At 42.0% G+C, this 21294-nt stretch overlaps 1 protein-coding gene across 1 annotated transcript in view; it reads right to left on the minus strand.

Moving 5' to 3' along the window:
- LOC122564094 (eosinophil peroxidase-like) overlaps positions 1-21294 on the minus strand; it is a 99262-nt gene that overhangs the window by 51850 nt on the left and 26118 nt on the right. The window contains exons 3-8 of the mRNA XM_043718655.2: positions 18516-18609; positions 14221-14387; positions 12493-12625; positions 11633-11762; positions 6080-6286; positions 1377-1719 (exon numbers count right to left, since the gene is read on the minus strand). Coding sequence (XP_043574590.1) covers positions 1377-1719; positions 6080-6286; positions 11633-11762; positions 12493-12625; positions 14221-14387; positions 18516-18609 — 1074 coding nt within the window. The remainder of the gene's footprint in view (positions 1-1376; positions 1720-6079; positions 6287-11632; positions 11763-12492; positions 12626-14220; positions 14388-18515; positions 18610-21294) is intronic.

Below are 21294 nucleotides of genomic sequence, written 5' to 3' on the forward strand. Positions count from 1 at the left end.
AGCAGAAGGTGTGGGGACATCAGTGACGAACAGCTGGTGTGGGGACTCCAGTGATGAGCAGCTGGTGTGGGGACTCCAGTGACCAGCAGCTGGAGTGGGGACATCAGTGACGAGCAGCTGGTGTGGGGACTCCAGTGACCAGCAGTTGGAGTGGGGACTCCAGTGACCAGTAGCTGGTCTGGGTACTCCAGTGACCAGCAGCTGGTGTAAGGACATCAGTGACCAGCAGCTGGAGTGGGGACATCAGTGACCAGCAGCTGGAGTGGGGACACCAAGGTCCAGCAGCTGGAGTGGAGACACCATTGACCAGCAGCTGGAGTGGGGACACATGGGTCCAGCAGCTGGAGTGGGGACACCAGTGACCAGCAGCTGGAGTGGGGACACCAGGGTCCAGCAGCTGGTGTGGGGACTCCAGTGACCAGCAGCTGGAGTGGGGACACCAGGGTCCAGCAGCTGGTGTGGGGACTCCAGTGACCAGCAGCTGGAGTGGGGACACCAGGGTCCAGCAGCTGGAGTGGGAACACCAGGGACCAGCAGCTGGGGTGGGGACATCAGTGACCAGCAGCCTGGTGTGCTGTGGGGACAGGGGCTTGGTGCAGTGCGTGATGGCAGCCTGCGGTCAGACTGTGTGGAGATTGCCTGTGCGCTGGTCTGCTGGGGAGAACTGTTGGAGAGAGAGACTGTGATGTTTGTCTTTTTAACTTCCTGTTTTTCTGGTGTATAGTTATACTGTGATGTAACCTCTTTTTTACTTCATTTTTCTGTTCTGTAAGTAAGGGATTTTCCTAGCTACTCTGTATCGAAGATGGCGCCATGTTGGTAACAGTGCTACATTGTAACTGAAGAAGCTGTCCCTCGGTTACCTTTGTACCTAACATAGTGCTGTACGTGGCGACTTATCATTCGTGCACATGTGACAATAAAGCTAATTCCATTCAATTCACTCACTTAAATCATTGCTCGTCTGTCACTTAACTTCATCAACTCAACTTATCCCCCACATTCCTCAGCATCCTTGGCCAACAAAAATCCATCAATTTCAGTTAAAAATCAACACATGGTATAGCACAAATTGATACTTTGGGAAGAAAGTTGCAAACTTCTACTATCCCTTCTCGAAATTTAATTCCTGAAAAGTCTGACTCCCATTTTGACCACTCCCCTTAATTTTAGATTCTTCAGTTGGAAAAAGTAGGTATTCCCCCGAACTGACCAAATCAGAACTGTTCAGATGATCAAGTTCAATTCTTATTTTTGAATGCTCACTATGACATGATATGTTGCAGAGTGTTCAGCATTTGGGTTGGTTTCGCTGAGGTCTCGGTTGACCAAGCTAGCAGATGCTTATACAATTTCACTACCCAATGGTTTCTTACCAGCTAACATACAGGGAACACTTCGGCTAAAGCAAGAGGAACTGTTGTGGTTCATGGCACAGGGGCTTCCCTGTTCATGGTTTCCAAAGGGCAGGTATTTCAGGTTGTTGTCTGTAAAGGTGGGATTGACCTTCAACAGGCCCAGGTCACTGGTGAAATCTCTGAGTCTCTTTTCCTGGTGCTCCGTGTTACCATAAATACTGCTGGCATCAATGTAGGATGTCTGCATATTGATCTGGTCACATCTATTCGGGCCCGAAAACCCTGAGCAGCACACAAGAGCTGATCGGATGAAGGGCAGGCACGGATGAGCATCTGTATTCCGTGGGTCATCATGTGGTAGCTGTGGATGAAAGGCCAGAATGGTAATGGAAGCAGATATTCATAGGCCCAAAGATGGGGATGCGGCTATACAGTGGATGAGCATTGACAACACATAATCCTGTTGTGGTTCTGAAAGGGTTTCTTGCCAAAACAAACTTTTTCAATCTTTGTTCTTTGGATGATGGGAGAAATGAGAAAACTTGCTAAAGTACATTATGCCAGCTGTTTTATGAAGGGGTTTGGGGAAATAGCCAAAGGTCAGAATATGCTGGTCCTTGGAAAGTTGTGTAATTACTTTGAGGAGCACTTTCCTTTTTTGAACTTCAATGCTTGATATTTAACATTAAATCGAGAACCATTATTTATGAAATAAAAGCAAATTACTGCAGATGCTGGAATCTGAAACCAAAAGAGAAAATGCTGGAAAATCTCAGCAGGTCTGGCAGCATCTGTAAGGAGAGAAAAGAGCTGACGTTTTGAGTCTAACTGACCCTTTGTCAGGATGGAAGGGGTTTTTATAAGGTAGTGATGTTATCATGCACAGGGGCACCTGCCAGCCACACATTGTGTTTGTATAACCATGTAGGTCAGTTTAGAATATTTTTCATTTCTCATTGTATTTTTTGTTCAATTTTAACTTTATTTCATTTTGCATATATTCCCCGTTCATTAAAAATACATTGCATATAAATGAATAACAAAAAAATGAACCCTACCATAGAAATCTAATTTTAATTAAAATATGTATTAAAAACTACTCAAACATGTTTAAATAATTAATCACTGAGTCTCACACTAAGTGCATGTCCTCTAAGTCCCATTAGAAGCTCTGACAGTGAAAGGAACAATCCAGTTCAAAAGAAAAAAATATCCTGCATCTGAGGAATTATTATCTTTTTCTTGAATGCATCCAACACTAATATTAAGACAAGGAATGATTATCGTAGTTCATGATGTTCTTTACTTTTGTATAGGTTCTTTGATTTTGTCAAGAAAGATTGCCTCATAAGTTACTTTTCTTTGCTCAATAATTTCTGTACCCTTAAAGAGTCTGCTTTCCTGAGACAACAGTGCCAGGTAACACATCAGAAAAAGAATAGCACTCTCAACTACAGCTGTACAGAAGAGTTTCATAATTGTAGGCTCCACTCAAAACTATTGTAATTTTCTGAGGGAGTACAATCCTGTTTGTCCCTTGATGACCAGATTCTTAATGTTAACTTTAATATTCTTAATTCTTAACATGTTCCTTCAGTTTGCTATGTGGGGCGAAGTATTCTCCCCTTGCATATTGAACTACTATCTGAAAAAGAAACATGTAGAATGTGCTTGCCTTGAGATATAAATAGTATGTTAATACTGAAAGGAGTGTTGTAGTGGTCTGTTGACGTGGCAAGTAAGGTTATTGATTTGAATGAGCAGTACAGTAATTCACATTGACCTTTCATATTCTGTTCTTTGAAGTTACTGAATGAGCCAAATTGGCAGTATGAGGAAGTAGCATGTTATAGGGATTATTAATAAACATTCTCACAAAAGTCTTAAAGAAGAAATCATTTTGCCTAATATAAACACTAAAAATTCCATGAGCACTGCTGACTGCTTCTTTGTGAATGTGTTTAACTCGTGTTTTTAAGCAGTAAGCTTCGTAAAATACTTAAGTGTTCTTCTGAAAATGTTTCTCCTCAGTCAAAGGGACTTTTTTTCCTACTGCTCTTACCATAAGGTACTTACGCAGCGATCTCCACTGCTGATCACATATTGTTTGTATGTTGTGTGAACCATCAATAGTTGTGGTTGGTTTGGCACGTTGCCACAAATCCTCCTTCTTATATTAAGTCTAAAGGTCCACCTAATTCACAATAGTACGAGTTACACTTACTAGTTAGATGTAATCACAAAGACTATCAGGTGATGCATCTGTCAGCATTGGAACCTTGAGCTTCTCCTCCACCATTGTACAATCTTAAACATTGACTGAAAAATGTGTTGCTGGAAAAGTGCAGCAGGTCAGGCAGCATCCAAGGAGCAGGAGAATCGACGTTTCAGGCATAAGCCCTTCTTTAGGAATGAGGAAGGTGTGCCAAGCAGGCTAAGATAAAAAGTAGAGAGGAGGGACTTGGGGGAGGGGCATTGGGAATGCGATAGGTGGAAGGAGGTTAAGGTGAGGGTGATAGGCCGGAGAGGGGGTGGGGGCGGAGAGGTCGGGAAGAAGATTGCAGGTCAAGAAAGCGGTGCTGAGTCTGAGGGTTGGGACTGAGATAAGGTGGGGGGAGGGGAAATGAGAAAGCTGGAGAAATCTGCAGCCATCCCTTGTGGTTGGAGGGTTCCTAAGGGGAAGGTGAGGCGGTCTTCCTCCAGGCGTCGTGTTGCCATGGTCTGGTGATGGAGGAGGCCAAGGACCTGCATGTCCTTGGCTTAGTGGGAGGGGGAGTTAAAGTGTTCAGCCACGGGACGGTTGGGTTGGTTGGTGCGGGTGTCCCAGAGGTGTTCTCCGAAACGTTCCGCAAGTAGGCGGCCTGTCTCCCCAATGTAGAGGAGGGCACATCGGGTGCAGCAGATGCAGTAAATGATGTGTGTGGAGGTGCAGGTGAATTTGTGACGGATGTAGAAGGATCCCTTGGGGCCTTGGAGGGAAGTGAGGGGGGAGGTGTGGGCGCAAAGTTTGCATTTCTTGCGGTTGCAGGGGAAGGTGCCGGGAGTGGAGGTTGGGTTGGTGGGGGGTGTGGACCTGACGAGGGAGTCGTGGAGGGAGTGGTCTTTCCGGAACGTTGATAGGGGTGGGGAGGGAAATATATCCCTGGTGGTGGGGTTTTATGCCATGTCTTCCTCATTTCCCCTCCCCCCACCTTATCTCAGTCCTAACCCTCAGACTCAGCACCGCCTTCTTGACCTGCAATCTTCTTCCCGATCTCTCCGCCCCCACTCCCTCTCCAGCCTATCACCCTCACCTTAACCTCCTTCCACCTATCGCATTTCTAATGCCCCTCCCCCAAGTCCCTCCTCCCTATCTTTTATCTTAGCCTGCTTGGCACACCTTCCTCATTCCTGAAGAAGGGCTTATGCCCGAAACGTCGATTCTCCTGTTCCTTTGATGCTGCCTGACCTGCTGCGCTTTTCCAGCAACACATTTTTCAGCTCTGATCTCCAGCATCTGCAGTCCTCACTTTCTCCTACTTAAACATTGACTGTTTAGAACCTTTACCTCATACAATGGTCATTAGCAACAGTAGCAGTTTCATTTCCACAACACAGAGATCATCTTATGAAGAAAGAGGGAAAAATAGAAAGAAGAGGCCAGCATGGAAACTTAGGATGATCACAATGTAAGAAATTATCAGGACATTTAGGACCTTTCCACAGAATGAATACAGCATAAAACAAAGGCCATTCAGCCTATCATGACTGTACAGGCTCTTCAAGACAGCATCATTGAGCAGCACTTAGTGGGTGGCACTGTGGCACAGTGGTTAGCACTGCTGCCTCACAGCGCCGGAGACCCGGGTTCAATTCCTGCCTCAGGCGACTGACTGTGTGGAGTTTGCACATTCTCCCCGTGTCTGCGTGGGTTTCCTCTGGGTGCTCTGGTTTCCTCCCACAGTCCAAAGATGTGCAGGTCAGGTGAATTGGCCATGCTAAATTGCCTGTAGTGTTAGGTAAGGGGTAAATGTAGGGGTATGAGTGGGTTGCGCTTCGGCGGGTCGGTGTGGACTTGTTGGGCTGAAGGGCCTGTTTCCACACTGTAATGTAATCTAATCTCCTGCCTTCCCCCATATTCTTACACATTGTTTCTATCCAAATAACCATCCACAGTTCTCTTGAATGCCACAGCTGAATCTGCCTCCATCTCCATTCAAAACCCTAATGACTTGCTGTATTATAAACTTTTATTTCACATCACCCTGCCTTTTGCTTGCTGTTAGTGTTTTATGGAGTACAAGCAATTAGTTCGAACAAGAGTTAAGCCACTCTGTCAACAACCTTTTATTTTGGATAGACCAGATGGACGTACATTTCACTGTTTAAAAATGTGTTGCTGGAAAAGCGCATCAGGTCAGGCAGCATCCAAGGAGAAGGAGAATCGACGTTTCGGGCATAAGCCCTTCTTCAGGAATGAGGAGGGTGTGCCAAGCAGGCCTCCTCCTGCTTGGCACACCCTCCTCATTCCTGAAGAAGGGCTTATGCCCGAAACGTTGATTCTCCTTCTCCTTGGATGCTGCCTGACCTGCTGCGCTTTTCCAGCAACACATTTTTAAGCTCTGATCTCCAGCATCTGCAGTCCTCACTATCTCCTAGTACATTTCATTGTGCCAACATTGGTGACCATCTAGTTCCAACAGAATCCTCCGTTGACTCGAAACAGACAAACAATGCCTCACCTTGATGGGGAAACAAGGATTTCTTTGCATACAAGATCTTGCACAGTGGATGCCAATACTGGACACTTCAAGATCCTGAGATGGGCGGATTAAACTCATATCATGAGTCATCCACTGCCCCCACTCCATAAAAAGCTGAGTCCATTCGGGATCTTCAATTATGTCTTTAATACTTGTTTTCAGAATTTTATTGGAAACCCCTCGGGCCTGCAAAACAAAAGAAAAAATAATAACTAACTTTAAGTATTCAGGTCCTGGTACATCTTACATATTTTCAATATGTTCGTTTTGTGAGTCACAGGACTTGAGCAGAACCTTATAAACCACATTCGTCCTTGGCTATTTCCAGCAACACATCGCAGATTATTACAAACAAAAAAGAAAATTATTAGCGACAGATGGTAAAAAATGTCTTTTTATTGTTTTTCAGGTTTATATTGTGTCTTTCTTTCCATTCACTGACTTTGTCCCAATTTGTTTAGCATTCAGATGCTTTAGGGGTTAGTCTTAAAATGTAACTCCCTTATATCCCCCTTCACATGTCCCCTATCCCTGCAGCACAATACTTAAAGTTAGAACTGTCCCAGATATTTTAATATTTTAAAATTCCAAATAGTAGCCACTGTTTTGCTATGTTGCCTGCAGTTGCTTATTACCCAATTCTAATGTTGTTGTGAATAGGTGAGGAGGAAGAATCAGCTCCTATCTCAGTTGATCACAACAAATGTATTTCAACAAACTGAAAGAACTGTGGCTGCTGGAAATCAGAAGCAGAGACAGAAATTGCTGGAAAAACTCAGCAGGTCTGGCAGCATCTGTGGAGAGAAATCAGAGTTAATGTTTCGCATCCAATAGCCCTTCTTCAGAAGGGTATGTATTTCAAAATGTACTTCATTTCTTTTTAAGACTACAGCTGTCATGCTTCGGTTGAAATGTGGTTCACTAGAAAATAAATTACTCAATTAATAATGTTTCTTGGGTAAAATGTGAGCATAGGATCAAACAGGAGCCAAATCAAATCAGCCTTTCGACTTCTTTATTTGCAGTGAGATTAAACTCTCGAAAACCCCAACTGATCACTCCAATGGTGCCTAACCAGATTAATCCAGAACAAATAATTAATTTCCGGGAACCAATTTTGTATCTTAAACAAGAGACTTAAGTATTTATTAAATACAAAATAACTTACCAGTAGACAAAAAAACAATAATATAAACTGATCAATATCTATGTTTTAAACCCAAAATATTTGCTTTCAGCCCATAGTCACACAAAAATAGATAGACAAACAAACACAGTTAAGGGGTGAATCAGAGAAAATGATGAAATTGGCCAGATTATTTAAGTGTTTTTCATGCTAAGTTGTTTCACAGGCATGGATGTGGACTCATTGGTTGCTTTTCTAGAAGAATAATAGGGTGGTCATGGTAGGGGAATTTAACTTTCCAAACATAGATTGAGACTGCCATAGTATTAAGGTTTTAGATGGAGAGGAATTTGTTAAGTGTGTACAAGAACATTTACTGATTCAGTATGTGAATGTACCTACTGGAGAAGGTGCAAACTTTGACCTACTCTTGGCAAATAAAGCGGGGCAGGTGACTGAGGTGTCAGTGGGGGAGCACTTTGGGGCCAGCGACCATAATTCTATTAGATTTTAAATAGTGATGGAAAAGAATAGACCAGATCTAAAAGTTGAAGTTCTAAATCTAGGGAATGCTGGATGACCAAAGAAATTGAGGGTTTGGTTAAGAAAAAGAAGGAAGCATATGTCTGGCATAGACAGGATAGATCAAGTGAATCCTTAGAAGAGTATAAACGCAGTAGGAGCATACTTAAGAGGGAAATCAGGAGGGCAGAAAGGGGACATGAGATAGCTTTGGCAAATAGAGTTAAGGAGAATCCAAAGGGTTTTTCCAAATACATTCAGGACAAAAGGATAACTAGGGAGAGAATAGAGCCCTTCAAAGATCAGCAAGGCAGCCTTTATATGGAGCCACAGGAAATGGAGGAGATACGAAATGAGTATTTTGCATCAGTGCTTACTGTGGAAAAGGACATGGAAGATATAGAATGTAGGGAAATAGATGGTGACATCTTGAAAAATGTCCATATTACAGAAGAGGAAGTGATGGATGTCTTGAAATGCGTAAAAGTGGATAAATCCCCAGGACCCGATGAGGTATACCCGAGAACTCTGTGGGAAGCTAGGGAAGTGATTGCTGGGCCTCTTACTGAGATATTTGTATCATCGATAGTCACAGGTGAGGTGCCAGAAGACTGGAGGTTGGCTAACGTGGTGCCACTGTTTAAGAAGGGTGGTAAGAACTAGAGGGCATAGGTTTAGGGTGAGAGGGGAAAGATGTAAAAGGGACCTAAGGGGCAACTTTTTCATGCAGAGGATGGTACGTGTATGGAATGAGCTGCCAGAGAAAGTGGTGGAGGCTGGTACAATTGCAACATTTAAGAGGCATTTGGATGGGTATATGAATAGGAAGGGTTTGGAGGGATATGGGCCGGGTGCTGGCAGGTGGGACTAGATTGGGTTGGGATATCTGGTCGGCATGGATGGGTTGGATACTGCACATCTCTATGACTCTATGACTCTATATCAACACTATCACAAGAGCTAGGATGGGTACAACAGAGCATTGCTCAAAAAGCTAATACAATTCAGGACAAAACATTCAACTGACAGGTAAAACATAAGTCCAGATATCCAACCCTTCCATTACTGGGCACTTTATCAATAGCTATAGTATGTGAAGTTTATAGAGCTACAGAAATCTCACCAAGCTTACCCTGCATAACCTCAATCAAGAAGACAAAAGCAGCTTGTTGTCCCCTAAAAATGCTTACCCAGCATTGTTCTGGAGCACCAGTAACACAATGGTTCAACGCAATGCATTAGTTCCAGAAAGCAGATTAGCTCCACCTCCTCCTCTGCCTCCTAGACCCGAAATGTTAGCTTTCTCTGTCACCACGGATGCTGCCTGACCCACTGTGATTTCCAGTATTCTTCTGTTTTCAGTACAGGTTCTAGCATCTGCAGTAATTAGCTTTCTGATCTAAAACTGACAATGGATGATAATGTATCTCCATACTGTGCGCATTACAGACCCACTCTGGAGAAGAAGAATTGTACACCATGCATCATGTTGTATGGTGAATGGTCCAGATTTGAATGTAACAAACTGCAACTTGTCAGCTTGTTCAACACCTACACCTTGGCCAAGCCCTCACACAGCCTTATAGATGTTTCTTCACACGCAACATTTCCCCATTCCTCAGTCAAACACCTCTGAGATGATACGCACAATTGAAACCACTCATACCTTCCAAGGCTTTTCCATTATAAATCATTCTAAAGCAACTCATATAAAAGAGATGCAAATCCATTTGTTGATTTTAGGATTGGTGTACAGCTTATGGATACAGCCATCTAGTTAGCGACCACCAAATAAAGTTATTTAGTCCCTTGGGATGTTAGATCATTCCAAAAGTAACTACCATTGTATGATACTCTCAATGCAACCTGGCTTCTCCCCAATCTTTAAAAAATATATTTATTCTGGTTTCTTAAATACATAATGGCCTCAGCTTCAATCATTGTCCTTTTATGTAAAGATTTATTATCTGCTCCCTTTACTCTTACTGACCTTAATTTGACATATCTCATTGTGTATTCCTGAACTGAAGAAATAACATTTCCCTATTGTAATTGTGGACAAACTTCTTCAAAGCCCAACATTTTAAATTCTTTTTAAAGCAATGTTATAAGACAGCACCTTGAAGGTGTATAATAATGTATATGGTATCGACCTAGCTCACATCTCTCAATTACTACTTCTCCACTCCATAGATATTTTTGCAACACAGTGGATGCACACAATCTCTTCCACCCTGGAGGGGCTTCTGCGTCCTGCTGGATCACCCTATATAATCATGTGAGATTGATAGCATCTTAGTATTACATTAGAGATCACAATCATTGTACATTCTGCTGATGTCTCATTATTCTACAACTCAATGAACAATCACCATATATTGGCAAAAACACATGCTTTAAAGTTGAATTATCTTATCTCCTTGGTGAATAGGGATGAAAGGGGAGGGATTGACAGAATCCACCTCAGCCACACTCACGGTGGTAATCAATACAAGCAATGGCGATCCCATCTGCTGACCACCGAGCTTTGTTTCTCTTTATGAAACAATCAGCCTTTTAAGTGGACAGAGATGCGATCAAGAATCCAGGGGAAAATTACGTTACCCCTCTCCTCTAAGTACGGATAACTAATCAGAGGCCAGCGGTTGCAGGATCAGTAGGAACAGTGTCTCCTATCCAGTAGAGGCCTGAGAAACACCTGTTCACTGGGGAGTGAAGGCTGAGCATTGTGGAATGGGGAGGGGGATCCTCAGAATGGAGATCCAGGGGTAAAGAAAAGGATGGGTCATGGAAGGCAGATCAAAGGCAAAAAGGCTTTCAGGGAATACTTCATCCCCTTCTCAATCAGATACTGAGTACCCTTTCACAAGGGTCATAGCCTGGGTATTCACAAAAGCTCCCACCTGGTGAGTACTCCATGTGCTGCTGGTTGAGTGCCAGTGATAACAAGCTGATGCTCTTAAGTGAACCATCTTTGCCAATTGAGACCATGACAAATTACACTGGGTCTAAACGGCAGGTGGTAACAGAAACAAAACTAAAACATGAGAGAAACAATGCACTGAACGTCCAGTGTTTGTTGCCAGTCCTTAATTGCTCTTGAACTGAGTGGCTTAGCTATTTCACAGACCACTTAAGAGTCAGCCATATTGTGTGTTTCTAGAGTCCCACATTGGTCAAACCAAGCACGCACAGCAGATTTTCATTCCTCAAGGAAGTTAATGAATCAGATAGATTTGTGCAATGATCAGTGATAGTTATCATGGTCAGCTTTACTGAGATGAGCTTTATATTCCACATTAATGAACTGAAGTTTAGGTCCACCAATTATCACGAATCCATGCCCACTGAGTTAGGGCTGCTGGATTACTAATCCAATAACATTACTACTATGCTGCTGTCTCCCCCTGGATTGATCCCATCACCTTCTCTGATTTCTATCCTTCCTGGTAGACAGCACAATGAGCCTTTAGAAAATTTCTGAATGAAAATGTTATCACACCTAAGTAATAATCCTTATTAACAGTTCAAGGTTTGGGAGAAGATTTGTAGCTCGGGTGCTCGTTGTTGTGGTTCTGTTCGCCGAGCTGGGAATTTGTGTTGCAGACGTTTTGTCCCCTGTCTAGGTGACATCCTCAGTGCTTGGGAGCCTCCTGTGAAGCGCTTCTGTGATCTTTCCTCTGGCATTTAAATGCCGGAGAAAACATCACAGAAGCGCTTCACAGGAGGCTCCCAAGCACTGACGATGTCATCTAGACAGGGGACGAAACGTCTGCAACACAAATTCACAGTTCGGCAATCAGAACCACACTTATTAACAGTAATTAGCCATATTAATGTTGACATTGAACTCCCTCTGATTTGGAAGAAACAATGATAATTACCAGTGGCAGAGGAAATCCTGAATACAGTTTCCCTTCAATCCAGCCTTTTGGAAGTGCAAATCCATCCTCATATTGAGCTGGAAGCCAACGGGCATAAGGGGTATTAGTTGCCCCCAGGTGAGGAGCCCTCCTGGAAAGAGCAGGAAAAAAGTATTGTGAACTTCTCAGGACAGAAACAACCAGAGACATCTAGAATTTTTACCTCCATGAGCAAACAATGGCTTCCATTTTTCTATTATTGCAGATTCCTTCAACTGATACATGTGTAATTGTTTCAAGTGAATAAAATGTCCTCTTTTTGCCTCTCTAACTTTATCTTCTCCTCTAGGATGCTCCTTGATATGATTTTCTTTGGCCAAGCTGTTGGTCACTTTTTCTACATCAGCGCATGTACTTCTTTTGATAACATGATTGTGAAGAACATTGGAACATCTTATTCCATTGAAGGAGCTATGTACGTTTAAGTTGTTGTTTAGTGCAGTTTTACTGTTGCTGTTACCAATAGATACGGTGCTGAAAGATTGTGTTGTATATCCATAGATCTATTCATGGTATTTTTAGGAATTATTACATTTGGCTCAGTTTATTTATGCAGCCCAGTAATTAACAATAAGTCACCCTTTCTCGTTTCATTTTCTTAATATAAGCTATTGTGAACCATAGCTGAAAATATGTTGCTGGAAAAGCGCAGGAACCTGAAGAAGGGCTCATGCCCAAAACGTCGATTCTCCTGCTCCTTGGATGCTGCCTGACCTTCTGTACTTTTCCAGCAACACATTTTCAGCTCTGATCTCCAGCATCTGCAGTCCTCACTTTCTCCTATTGTGAACCATAAGTGAGTAATACTTCACTGAAGGTACCTGTTGTTGCACTTGGAATTGATGGATCTATAACGGTTGGACCAGCAGTCTTTTTTGCAGACAGAGGTTTGAACAACTGCTGAATGCTCTACAGTATGCATCAGATCATCAAGGTCAGGCAAAGTTAAAGGGTCTACAGAAAAAGAATCATGAACTGATGATAATGGAAGGTAAATTGAAATTTTATATGCATTACATTCAGAAATTGAAAATGAGACAAATAATGAATTTTATATTTAACGTAAGTTTTAATGCTGATAATCAAGTAAACTATCAATGAGCTAACCGCAGATAAGTTTTCCTGTAAAGGAGGTTGTAAGTTGGTCCAAGGTTTTATGGTTTATTGGTCATCGTGGCAACTGGATGCAATGATATTGGCTGCAACACTCATGGGATGAAGGCATCCCTGGCTGGGCCAGCATTTATTGCCTATTCCCAGTTGACCTTGAGAAACTGGTGGGGAGCTGACTTCTTGAAACAAAGTAGTACATTTTATGTAGTTAGATCCATAATGCTGTATTGGGAGGGAATTCCAGGATATTGTCCCAGCAACACTGAAGAAATGGTAATACATTTCCAAGTCAAGATGGTGAGTGTTTCGGAGGGTATTTTTGGATGGTGCAGTTCTTATGCATCTGCAGCCCTTGCCCATCTAAATTGAAGATGTTGTGAGTTTGAAAGGTGTTGTCTAAGGAGCTTTGGTGAATTTCTATGTGTTATTTCTGTATTTCAATGATCAATTTTCCTTTATACTGAAATTCATCCTTTCCCAGAACTCACTTTGAAATTTGTTGTCTAACCTGTAAAATATAAACTGTAAAAACCTTACATCACCCACCTCCTATTCTTGAACTGACTCTGGTTCTATCCTTTCCATCATCGGCAATATTGTGTATAATTTTGGTCACCTTACTAAAGAAGAGGACATACATGCATACACATGCATTGGAAGCAGTTCAGAGAAGGTTTGATAGGCTAGTTCTTGGAATGATAGTTTTACCTTATGATGAAACTTTATGCAAGTTGGACCTATTCACATTCACATGATTTGTGATCTTACTGAAACGTATAAGATTCTGAGGGGAATTAACAGGGTTGATGGTGAGCAAATATTTCCCTGAATGGGAGAATCTTAAATTGAGAACATAGCTCAAAATAAAGATAATTTGAGGTAAAGGTGAGAAGGAATTCCTTCTCTCAGAAGGAGGTTAATTTTTGGAACTCTCCACCCTGTGAAGTAAGCTGGGTCACTGAATATTTTCAAGGCTGAGTTAGATGGGTAAGTGATCAATAAGAGAATCAAGGGAGGCAGGTATGAAAATGGAGACGAGGCCACATTCAGATTAAAGGTAAAAGAAGGGCTTTTGCCCGAAACGTCGATTTTCCTGCTCCTTGGATGCTGCCTGAACTGCTGTACTTTTCCAGCACCACTCTAATTCACATTCAGATTAACTTTGATCTTAATGAACAATGCAGAAGGCTTAAGAGGGTCTTTCCTGCTCCTATTTCTCATGTTTTATGTTTTCACTTTTGGCATAATAAAAATGTTAGCAGATAGTGGGATGGAGAAATCTGGGTTTTCCATGTGTGCCAACAGGTTAAACCATGTTTGAAAAATACTTTGACCATTAAATTCTGTCAACATTTCATTAGCTGACATGAACAAACCTTCTAGACACCCACTATCAATAACCTACATTCTTGAGTTTGAGTCACTTCTGAACTGACCTGATATATTGAATGACCACTGGGGGTGGTGTAAGAGCACATGTTGTTGGATGATTCTTAAGGCAGTCTCCACTGAATCAGAAGCATGCTGTTTCTCGTTTGCTAACTGCTTGAAGAAGTTTTGGAGTTCTAAAGGCACTGGTGTTGCTTTATTAATATTTCCTTCACTGCGAACAGAGAAGAGAAAATAATGTGATGTGTTTCATGAAGGCCATAAGTCAATTGGACTATCTCGAAGCTTGGGAATATTTGCAAGTTTCCAAAGTCCTTTCTTTTATAGCACCTGATTGAGTATCTACCAAATAGCTATTCGCTTCCACTTTTATTCTCCATCCCCACTGTCAAACAAGATACTGTTGCAAAATTGATGTAGTATTGTCATAAATAAGAAATGTTCACCTGTATGCAGTGGAAGATCCATAAAAATGTCCAGCGAAGTTGTAGATATTGGTTCCCACAGAGCCCAGCACACAGCCTGTTCACCCTAACGCTGAATCTGATCACGGTTTGGCCAAGTATCAGCTTCACTGAACTTGGTGTTGGACTTCTCTCCCCAACACCGAGCATGTTTTTCACATGGTTGTCCCACTTCTTCACATTAACTACCTACCACACCCCCATAAACCTTTGCATCCAGTGCTAGCCTGATCCTCTTACTCACGGCACAAAGAGCAAAGAACAATACAGCACAGAAACAGGCCCTTCAGCCCACAGAGCCTGCACCAACACATTTTGTTTTACTAAACTAAAAACATTTTGCCTCTGAGTGGTCGATATCCATCTATTCCCTGCCTTCTCAAGTATCTGTCCAGATGCCTCTTAAAAGCTTTTATTGTATCTGCTTCTATCACCTCCTGTGGCAGCACATTCCAGGCATTGACCACCCTCTATGTAAAATATTGTCTTCCATATCTCCTTTAAACTTACCCCATTTTACCTTAAAGCTATGTCCCCTAGTAATTGACATTTCTGTCCTCGAGGGAATTAGCCTGACAGCCCTGAGAAATGAGTGACCAGACCCCTGATAGCTCCCCAACTGTTTTCTTGCGACTTCCCTGACTGGCTATATTAGACCCACATCTACCACTGGATGTGGCCCACTCCTACACTGTAGAGGTACAAAATACCTGACTGGCACTGCTTTGACCAGATGCCTAAATGTGCCTATGTTCCTGGACTGATTTCAGACTGCCCTGTACTGATTGTGCTGGGATACCTGACTGAAGGGTGTCTCCCTGGACCTGACTGCAGACTATTCTCTGTCGACAGGGAGACAATTCTGTTGGTTTGCAGCAGTGGGTTTGCTATGGATGCAAGATTTCCATCCCTTGACTGATGGCTGCTGAGCAGCGTGACAAGCTGCTTGGCTTTGTGTCTCTGCTAAACTGCAAAGTCAAGCAGCAGAACTGTGACCCTCTACGTTCTGGCTGAGGCAGCACAATGCAAAAAAAAAGGCAAGGCAGGCGTGCTGTGAGCATCCAGGTAGGCATTGTGTGAGGATGCATTAAGAGAGAAAGAGGGCACCTTTGAGATGCAGCCTGGTCTGGTCAATGAGCTGGGTTTGTGTCCTTGTAGGGAATATGCCCTTGCAGCAGCATTCCAGTGTTGCATTGAGATGGATATGAGATACACCTTGATGATGTGCAGAGGGTGGCATATGTTAGATATCGACATTTGTGGATGTGTGGTACATGCAACATTACATTGGAGCGTCCTTTGAGACATTGTGTGTCCAAGCTGGTGGTCCGGAGAAGCAAGTAAAAACATGAGCTGTCAGGTACCCACATTGACTTCCATGACAGAAATTCTTCATGTCTACTGAGTGGTACAATAGGAACCTACATATTAATGAGGTGAGATTGGATAATTAGATTAGATTACTTACAGTGTGGAAACAGGCCCTTCGGCGAAACAAGTCCACACTGACCCACCGAAGCGTATACCACCCAGACCCATACTCCTACATTTACCCCTTCACCTAACACTACGGACAATTTAGCATGGTCAATTCACCTAACCTGCACATTTTTGGATTGTGGGAGGAAACCGGAGCACCCGGAGGAAACCCACGCAGACACGGGGAGAATGTGCAAACTCCACACAGAGAGTCGCCTGAGGCAGGAATTGAACCCAGGTCTCTGGCGCTGTGAGGCTGCAGTGCTAACTACTGTGCCACCGTGCTGCCCCCATAATGATGAGGGTGATAATCTTGTTAATAGGGCTTTCAGTACTCACTATTTGAAATCCTGTCTCAACATCTGGAATTAGTTGGAAAATGGGACACATTGCTCCCAGTGTGGAGAAAGGTTTCACTTCAGTCTCCTAAGTGTTTTTGGCATAACCCATGTTATTTAGGGCCTGGGAAGCTTCTGTCCCTGCTATTTGTCTGCTGAATGGGTCACATTCTCTGATTCTTTGCCAATAGATAAGATTCCTTGATGATGCATTTAGACCAATGACAGGGAAAACTTCCATTTATATCCTACCCAATCTGCTCAGGGATGTTACGTTACCTACTCATGGCTGGAGTAGAAACCTGGAGTCCTGGCTGAGAAGAGGGGACACTATCATTGTGCCACCGGAAACCCTTTTATATCTTAAGGAAATGTCTTTCAGGTGTGAGGTGTTTTAAAAAAAGATTCAATAGCTTCTACTGAAATGAATTGTGTGACAATAGAATAAACAGCAGCACAAAATACAATCAAGATTATGGCAGAAACAAAGTGACCACATTCCAGATCAAAAAGTAAATGAGTAAACCGAAGGTGAAGCAAAAATAAAGATAAAAGGTTGGGTTTTTACAGAAGTAGTTTAGATTTTTACAGAATTTCAATTATTTTATAAATTATAAGATAGATTCCTGACATGGGCAGACTTCCTGATGAAGGGCTTTTGCCCGAAACGTCGATTTTCCTGCTCCTCGGATGCTGCCTGACCTGCTGTGCTTTTCCAGCACCACTCTGATCTAAACTCTGGTTTCCAGCATCTGCAGTCCTCACTTTTGCCATGGGTTGACTTTGATTTTACTGTAAGGATACAGATTTTATCTGAGAGATTGGATCTTTCACATAAGAAAACTTAACACTTTAACATTAGCAGTTTGAAATTTCTAGCCTCAGGGTCTGACTCCAAGTCAGGGCTTTTCAAATCAAGCTTGGAGTTTTAGCCATTGTAAGCTTAGTTGTGTGGATTCAGTGTCTCAATTAAAGGAAATTTGTACAGTGAACCTTGAGGTAACTTGGTTTAGACAGCATTACACAGGAATCTTGGCCTCTTCTGTGCATTGACAAAATAGATAAATTCGTAGCACTTGACTAGAATCTAGAAAGAAATCTGTTACAAACCATTTTGAGAAGCTAGGACATATTTGTTTGAGACCCAAGAATGTTAAGGGTAACTTGATAGAGGCCCTTAACGTTAGCATTAATGAATTAAACAGGGATAGATCTTTCCAAATATTGGAGAAGGCACAAGTATGAAATAATCCCAAAAATAAATGCATGGAGATTAGAAAAAAGTAGTGTTTTGTATGGATAGTGTAAGCAACTGTTGAAAGATTTCATATCTCTAATTAGAAAAGGGAACATTAATGGAAGTAAGGAGAAGTGTGGAATGGGACTAAGCTGTGATGTGGCAGGTATGAGACACCAAATGATATGTGTCTAAGCTGCAACTTCAATGATTTTAGTCATTGACAGAATATGAAATACAATAGGAGCACAAATCTGTCCTGAGAGGTTGCGCATCATATTGGCTAAGATACTGAAACTCGTCTTGCTCCTTATAGTTGCACTACTTTTATTGTTGACAGCATCATCCTGAAGTTGTATATGATGCTACAGTAATGCAGATGATATCAAGCTACATTGGACATAACATAAAAAAGATTGAGTGCAGTTAAACCATGAAATGGCACAACGTTTTGTAATGCATATGACATTAAGGTAATGTAGGTCACTTGCAATGATAATTTCAAAGAAACCTCTTTAGGCGTGTTCTGACACAGAAATATTATAATACAGAGATAGGGACACCAAAAAGCACCACAAGACCCTCCTAGAAATGTCAGTTAGAATATGATATCTAAACAATAATGAATTTTGATTAACAAGGTAATAATTTGATAATGTTTATTGATTGTTAATTGGCTATGCATGCAATGTAAAACTAAAAGCAGCAAAACTAATTCTGAGCTGGAATCATGGAAGGGTATAGATCAACGAAAACAAGTTATTCTAATTGTATAAATTGTGAGAGAATCCAGTTCAACAGTAGTCATTGAGGTTAATACTCACCCATCACTGAACTCTTTATAAAACTTGCTGATCATATTGATAGCTTCCTGCAAAGCATTTTGCTGGAACTGACTTCCCAGGAGTTTCTTGGAATCTGTACGCATAGGAGGAACATAACCATTCAGTAAACAGATTAAAAAAAAACATTCAGGAGGATTTTGTTCTACAGTGCTCTGCTGTCTTACTCCATTTAAGTAATGTTCAGCTTCTTTATTTTTCAAGAAACAATTAAAATATGTACTCTGGACAGAATAAATATTGAGACTAGGGCAGGGAATGAATGATAAAAATGAGGAGGCAGCCTAGACTGCACAAACAGTGAGATGTAGGAAACTTTGCATGGGTGAGAACAATGGATCTACACACAGGTACAAGGAACTGAAGTCAGGGACGTTTGTTTAGCATAAGATTGTAGACTGTGGAGTTGAATCATCTTACATGCAAGTGACTGCTGGTATATATAAAGAGTGAACATTAAAGGCTTTTTATGTTTTGTCTAAGACTGCCAAGATTAGTTCTCCCTGTTGGTGAAGTATCAAGTTATACTTCAGCATCCCAATATTCTCCTTATTCAACTGTTGAAGGACAAAAGTTAGGTAATTGGAGATGTAGAGATGCTGCACAATTCCAGAACTTGGGACCTGGGCAACTGAAGGAACAGACGCTAGTGGTGGACATATTAAAATCAGGGATGGTCAAGAGGTCAGGATTAGGTGAGAACATATATCTGTAAGGGTTTGAGCAGAAGAGTTAGCAAAGGTGAAATGGAATTATATAGAGCCCCGAAGAACAATAAATGTGCTATGTCGGGTGACACACTAGTTGAAGTGCATATTTTTGAGTTCATGACAGTGTATTGGAGTAAAGTTAGCTGCATGCTTCTTGCGTGAGGTAGGTTCCAACTTGGAGTTGAAGAAAGATGCAGGAGACAGAGTTCGGGGCACAGAGGAGTGATGTGAGAAGGTTCTGGTAGTCTAAGCATGCTGGGGAAGGAGAGGGGTTGGTGATTGGCAGGAACAATCAATCAAGGTAAGAAAATAAGATGTTTAAAGGATGGTGTCAGTATTATGGAAATGTGCATTGGCTCATTAGGGTCCTTACAGGACTTTGATTGCATTTATATCTTTTTGGCTATCCTGCCACGATTGCTCTCAGACAATGCACCTTGCACCACATGGAAAGAAGGGCAGCTCAGTCTGCTATTTCAGCCATGCCCAAAAAAGTGATGGGTATAAACTGGACACTAACCTGAAGATTTTCTAAAGAATAAACAAAAACCATAATAAAGGAAATTCCTTGAACTAAGCACTAGAGCATGCAAACGTGAGGGCATGTCAGCAAATTTCACTCTCTGACTTAGCTAGTCTCAACAAGTAACAATGATGCAGAGATGAGCAAAGTGAAATCAATGTTGCATGAAATATTTAGATGTTCTGTCAGATTTTGTGGACCAGCCATGCCACCCCTATGTTCTCAAATCTGATTTTGATGGGTAAGGAAGTGTGGCAGTAATGTCTTTGGCACAATGCAGAGGTTTCCTCTTCAATTAAGAGACTTCCTATCGCACCTCTGCACCTACTGCATTTATTAGCTGATGGCAAATTTGACTGATGAAATGCTTTCTCTGCCATTGAATTAGACATGATTTGCTTTGCATGCACACTGCTGGCACCTACCATGTTCATTGCACTTGTGTGGGAAATGGGAAGAAGCGAAAGTGTAACAGGCACAGTTTGGTTATGACATTGGGAATAATACACTGTTGACAAAATCCCAGCCAAGGATGTGAATTTTAAAACCAAGACATTTGTTGGCCTGGAGCTCATATATGTTGGTGAAGAAGTAATGAAGAGGATTGATGAAGGTAGAACAGTGGATGTGATGTGACTTATATAGATTTCAGTAATGCATTTGGCAAGGTTTCTCATGGCGGTCTGGTTAGTAAGGTTAGATCACATGGAATACAGGGAGAACTAGTCATTTGGACACAGAACTGGCTTGAAGGTAGAAGATAGAGGGTGGTGGTGGCATGTTGTTTTTCAGACTGAAGGCTTGTGACCAGTGATATGCCACAAGGGCCCATTACTTTTCATCATTTATATAAATGATTTGGATGCGGACGTAGGAGATATGGTTAGTAAATTTGTAGATGAGGTGTAGTGGACAGTGAATAAGGTCACCTCAGAGTACAATAGGACCTTGACCAAATGGGCTAATGGGCTGCGGAGTGGCAGATGGAGCTTAATTTAGATAAATGTGAGGTACTGCATTTTGGGTAGACAAATCAGGGCAGGATTTATACACTTAATGGTAAGATCCTGAGGAGTGTTGCTGAACGCAGTGTAGGTTCATAGATCCTTGAAAGTGGAGTTGCAGGGAGACGGGATACTGAAGAAGGTGCTTGATATACTTGCCTTTATTGGTCAGTGTATTGAGTATAGGAGTGGGGAGGTCATATTTGGCTGTACAGTGCATTAGTTAAGTCACTTTTGGAATACTGTGTTCAATTTTGGTCTTGCTGCTTTAAGAAGGATATTGTCAAACTTGAAAGGATTCAGAGCAGGTTTACAAGGATGTTGCCACAGTTGGAGGGTTTGAGCTATAGGGAAAGGCTGAATAGACTGTGACGGCTTTCCCTGGAGTTTCAGAGGTTGCGGGGTGATCTTATAGAGGTTTATAAAATGATGAGGGGCATGGATATGGTGAATGGACCTCTTTTATATCTTTCCCCTAGGGTGGGGGAGTCCAGAGCTAGAGGGCATAGGTTTAAGGTGAGAGG

This window comes from Chiloscyllium plagiosum, unplaced genomic scaffold, assembly GCF_037043375.1.
Source record: "Chiloscyllium plagiosum isolate Xiang-an unplaced genomic scaffold, Cpla_swu_hap1 HiC_scaffold_31, whole genome shotgun sequence".
NCBI classification, from domain to species: domain Eukaryota; kingdom Metazoa; phylum Chordata; class Chondrichthyes; order Orectolobiformes; family Hemiscylliidae; genus Chiloscyllium; species Chiloscyllium plagiosum.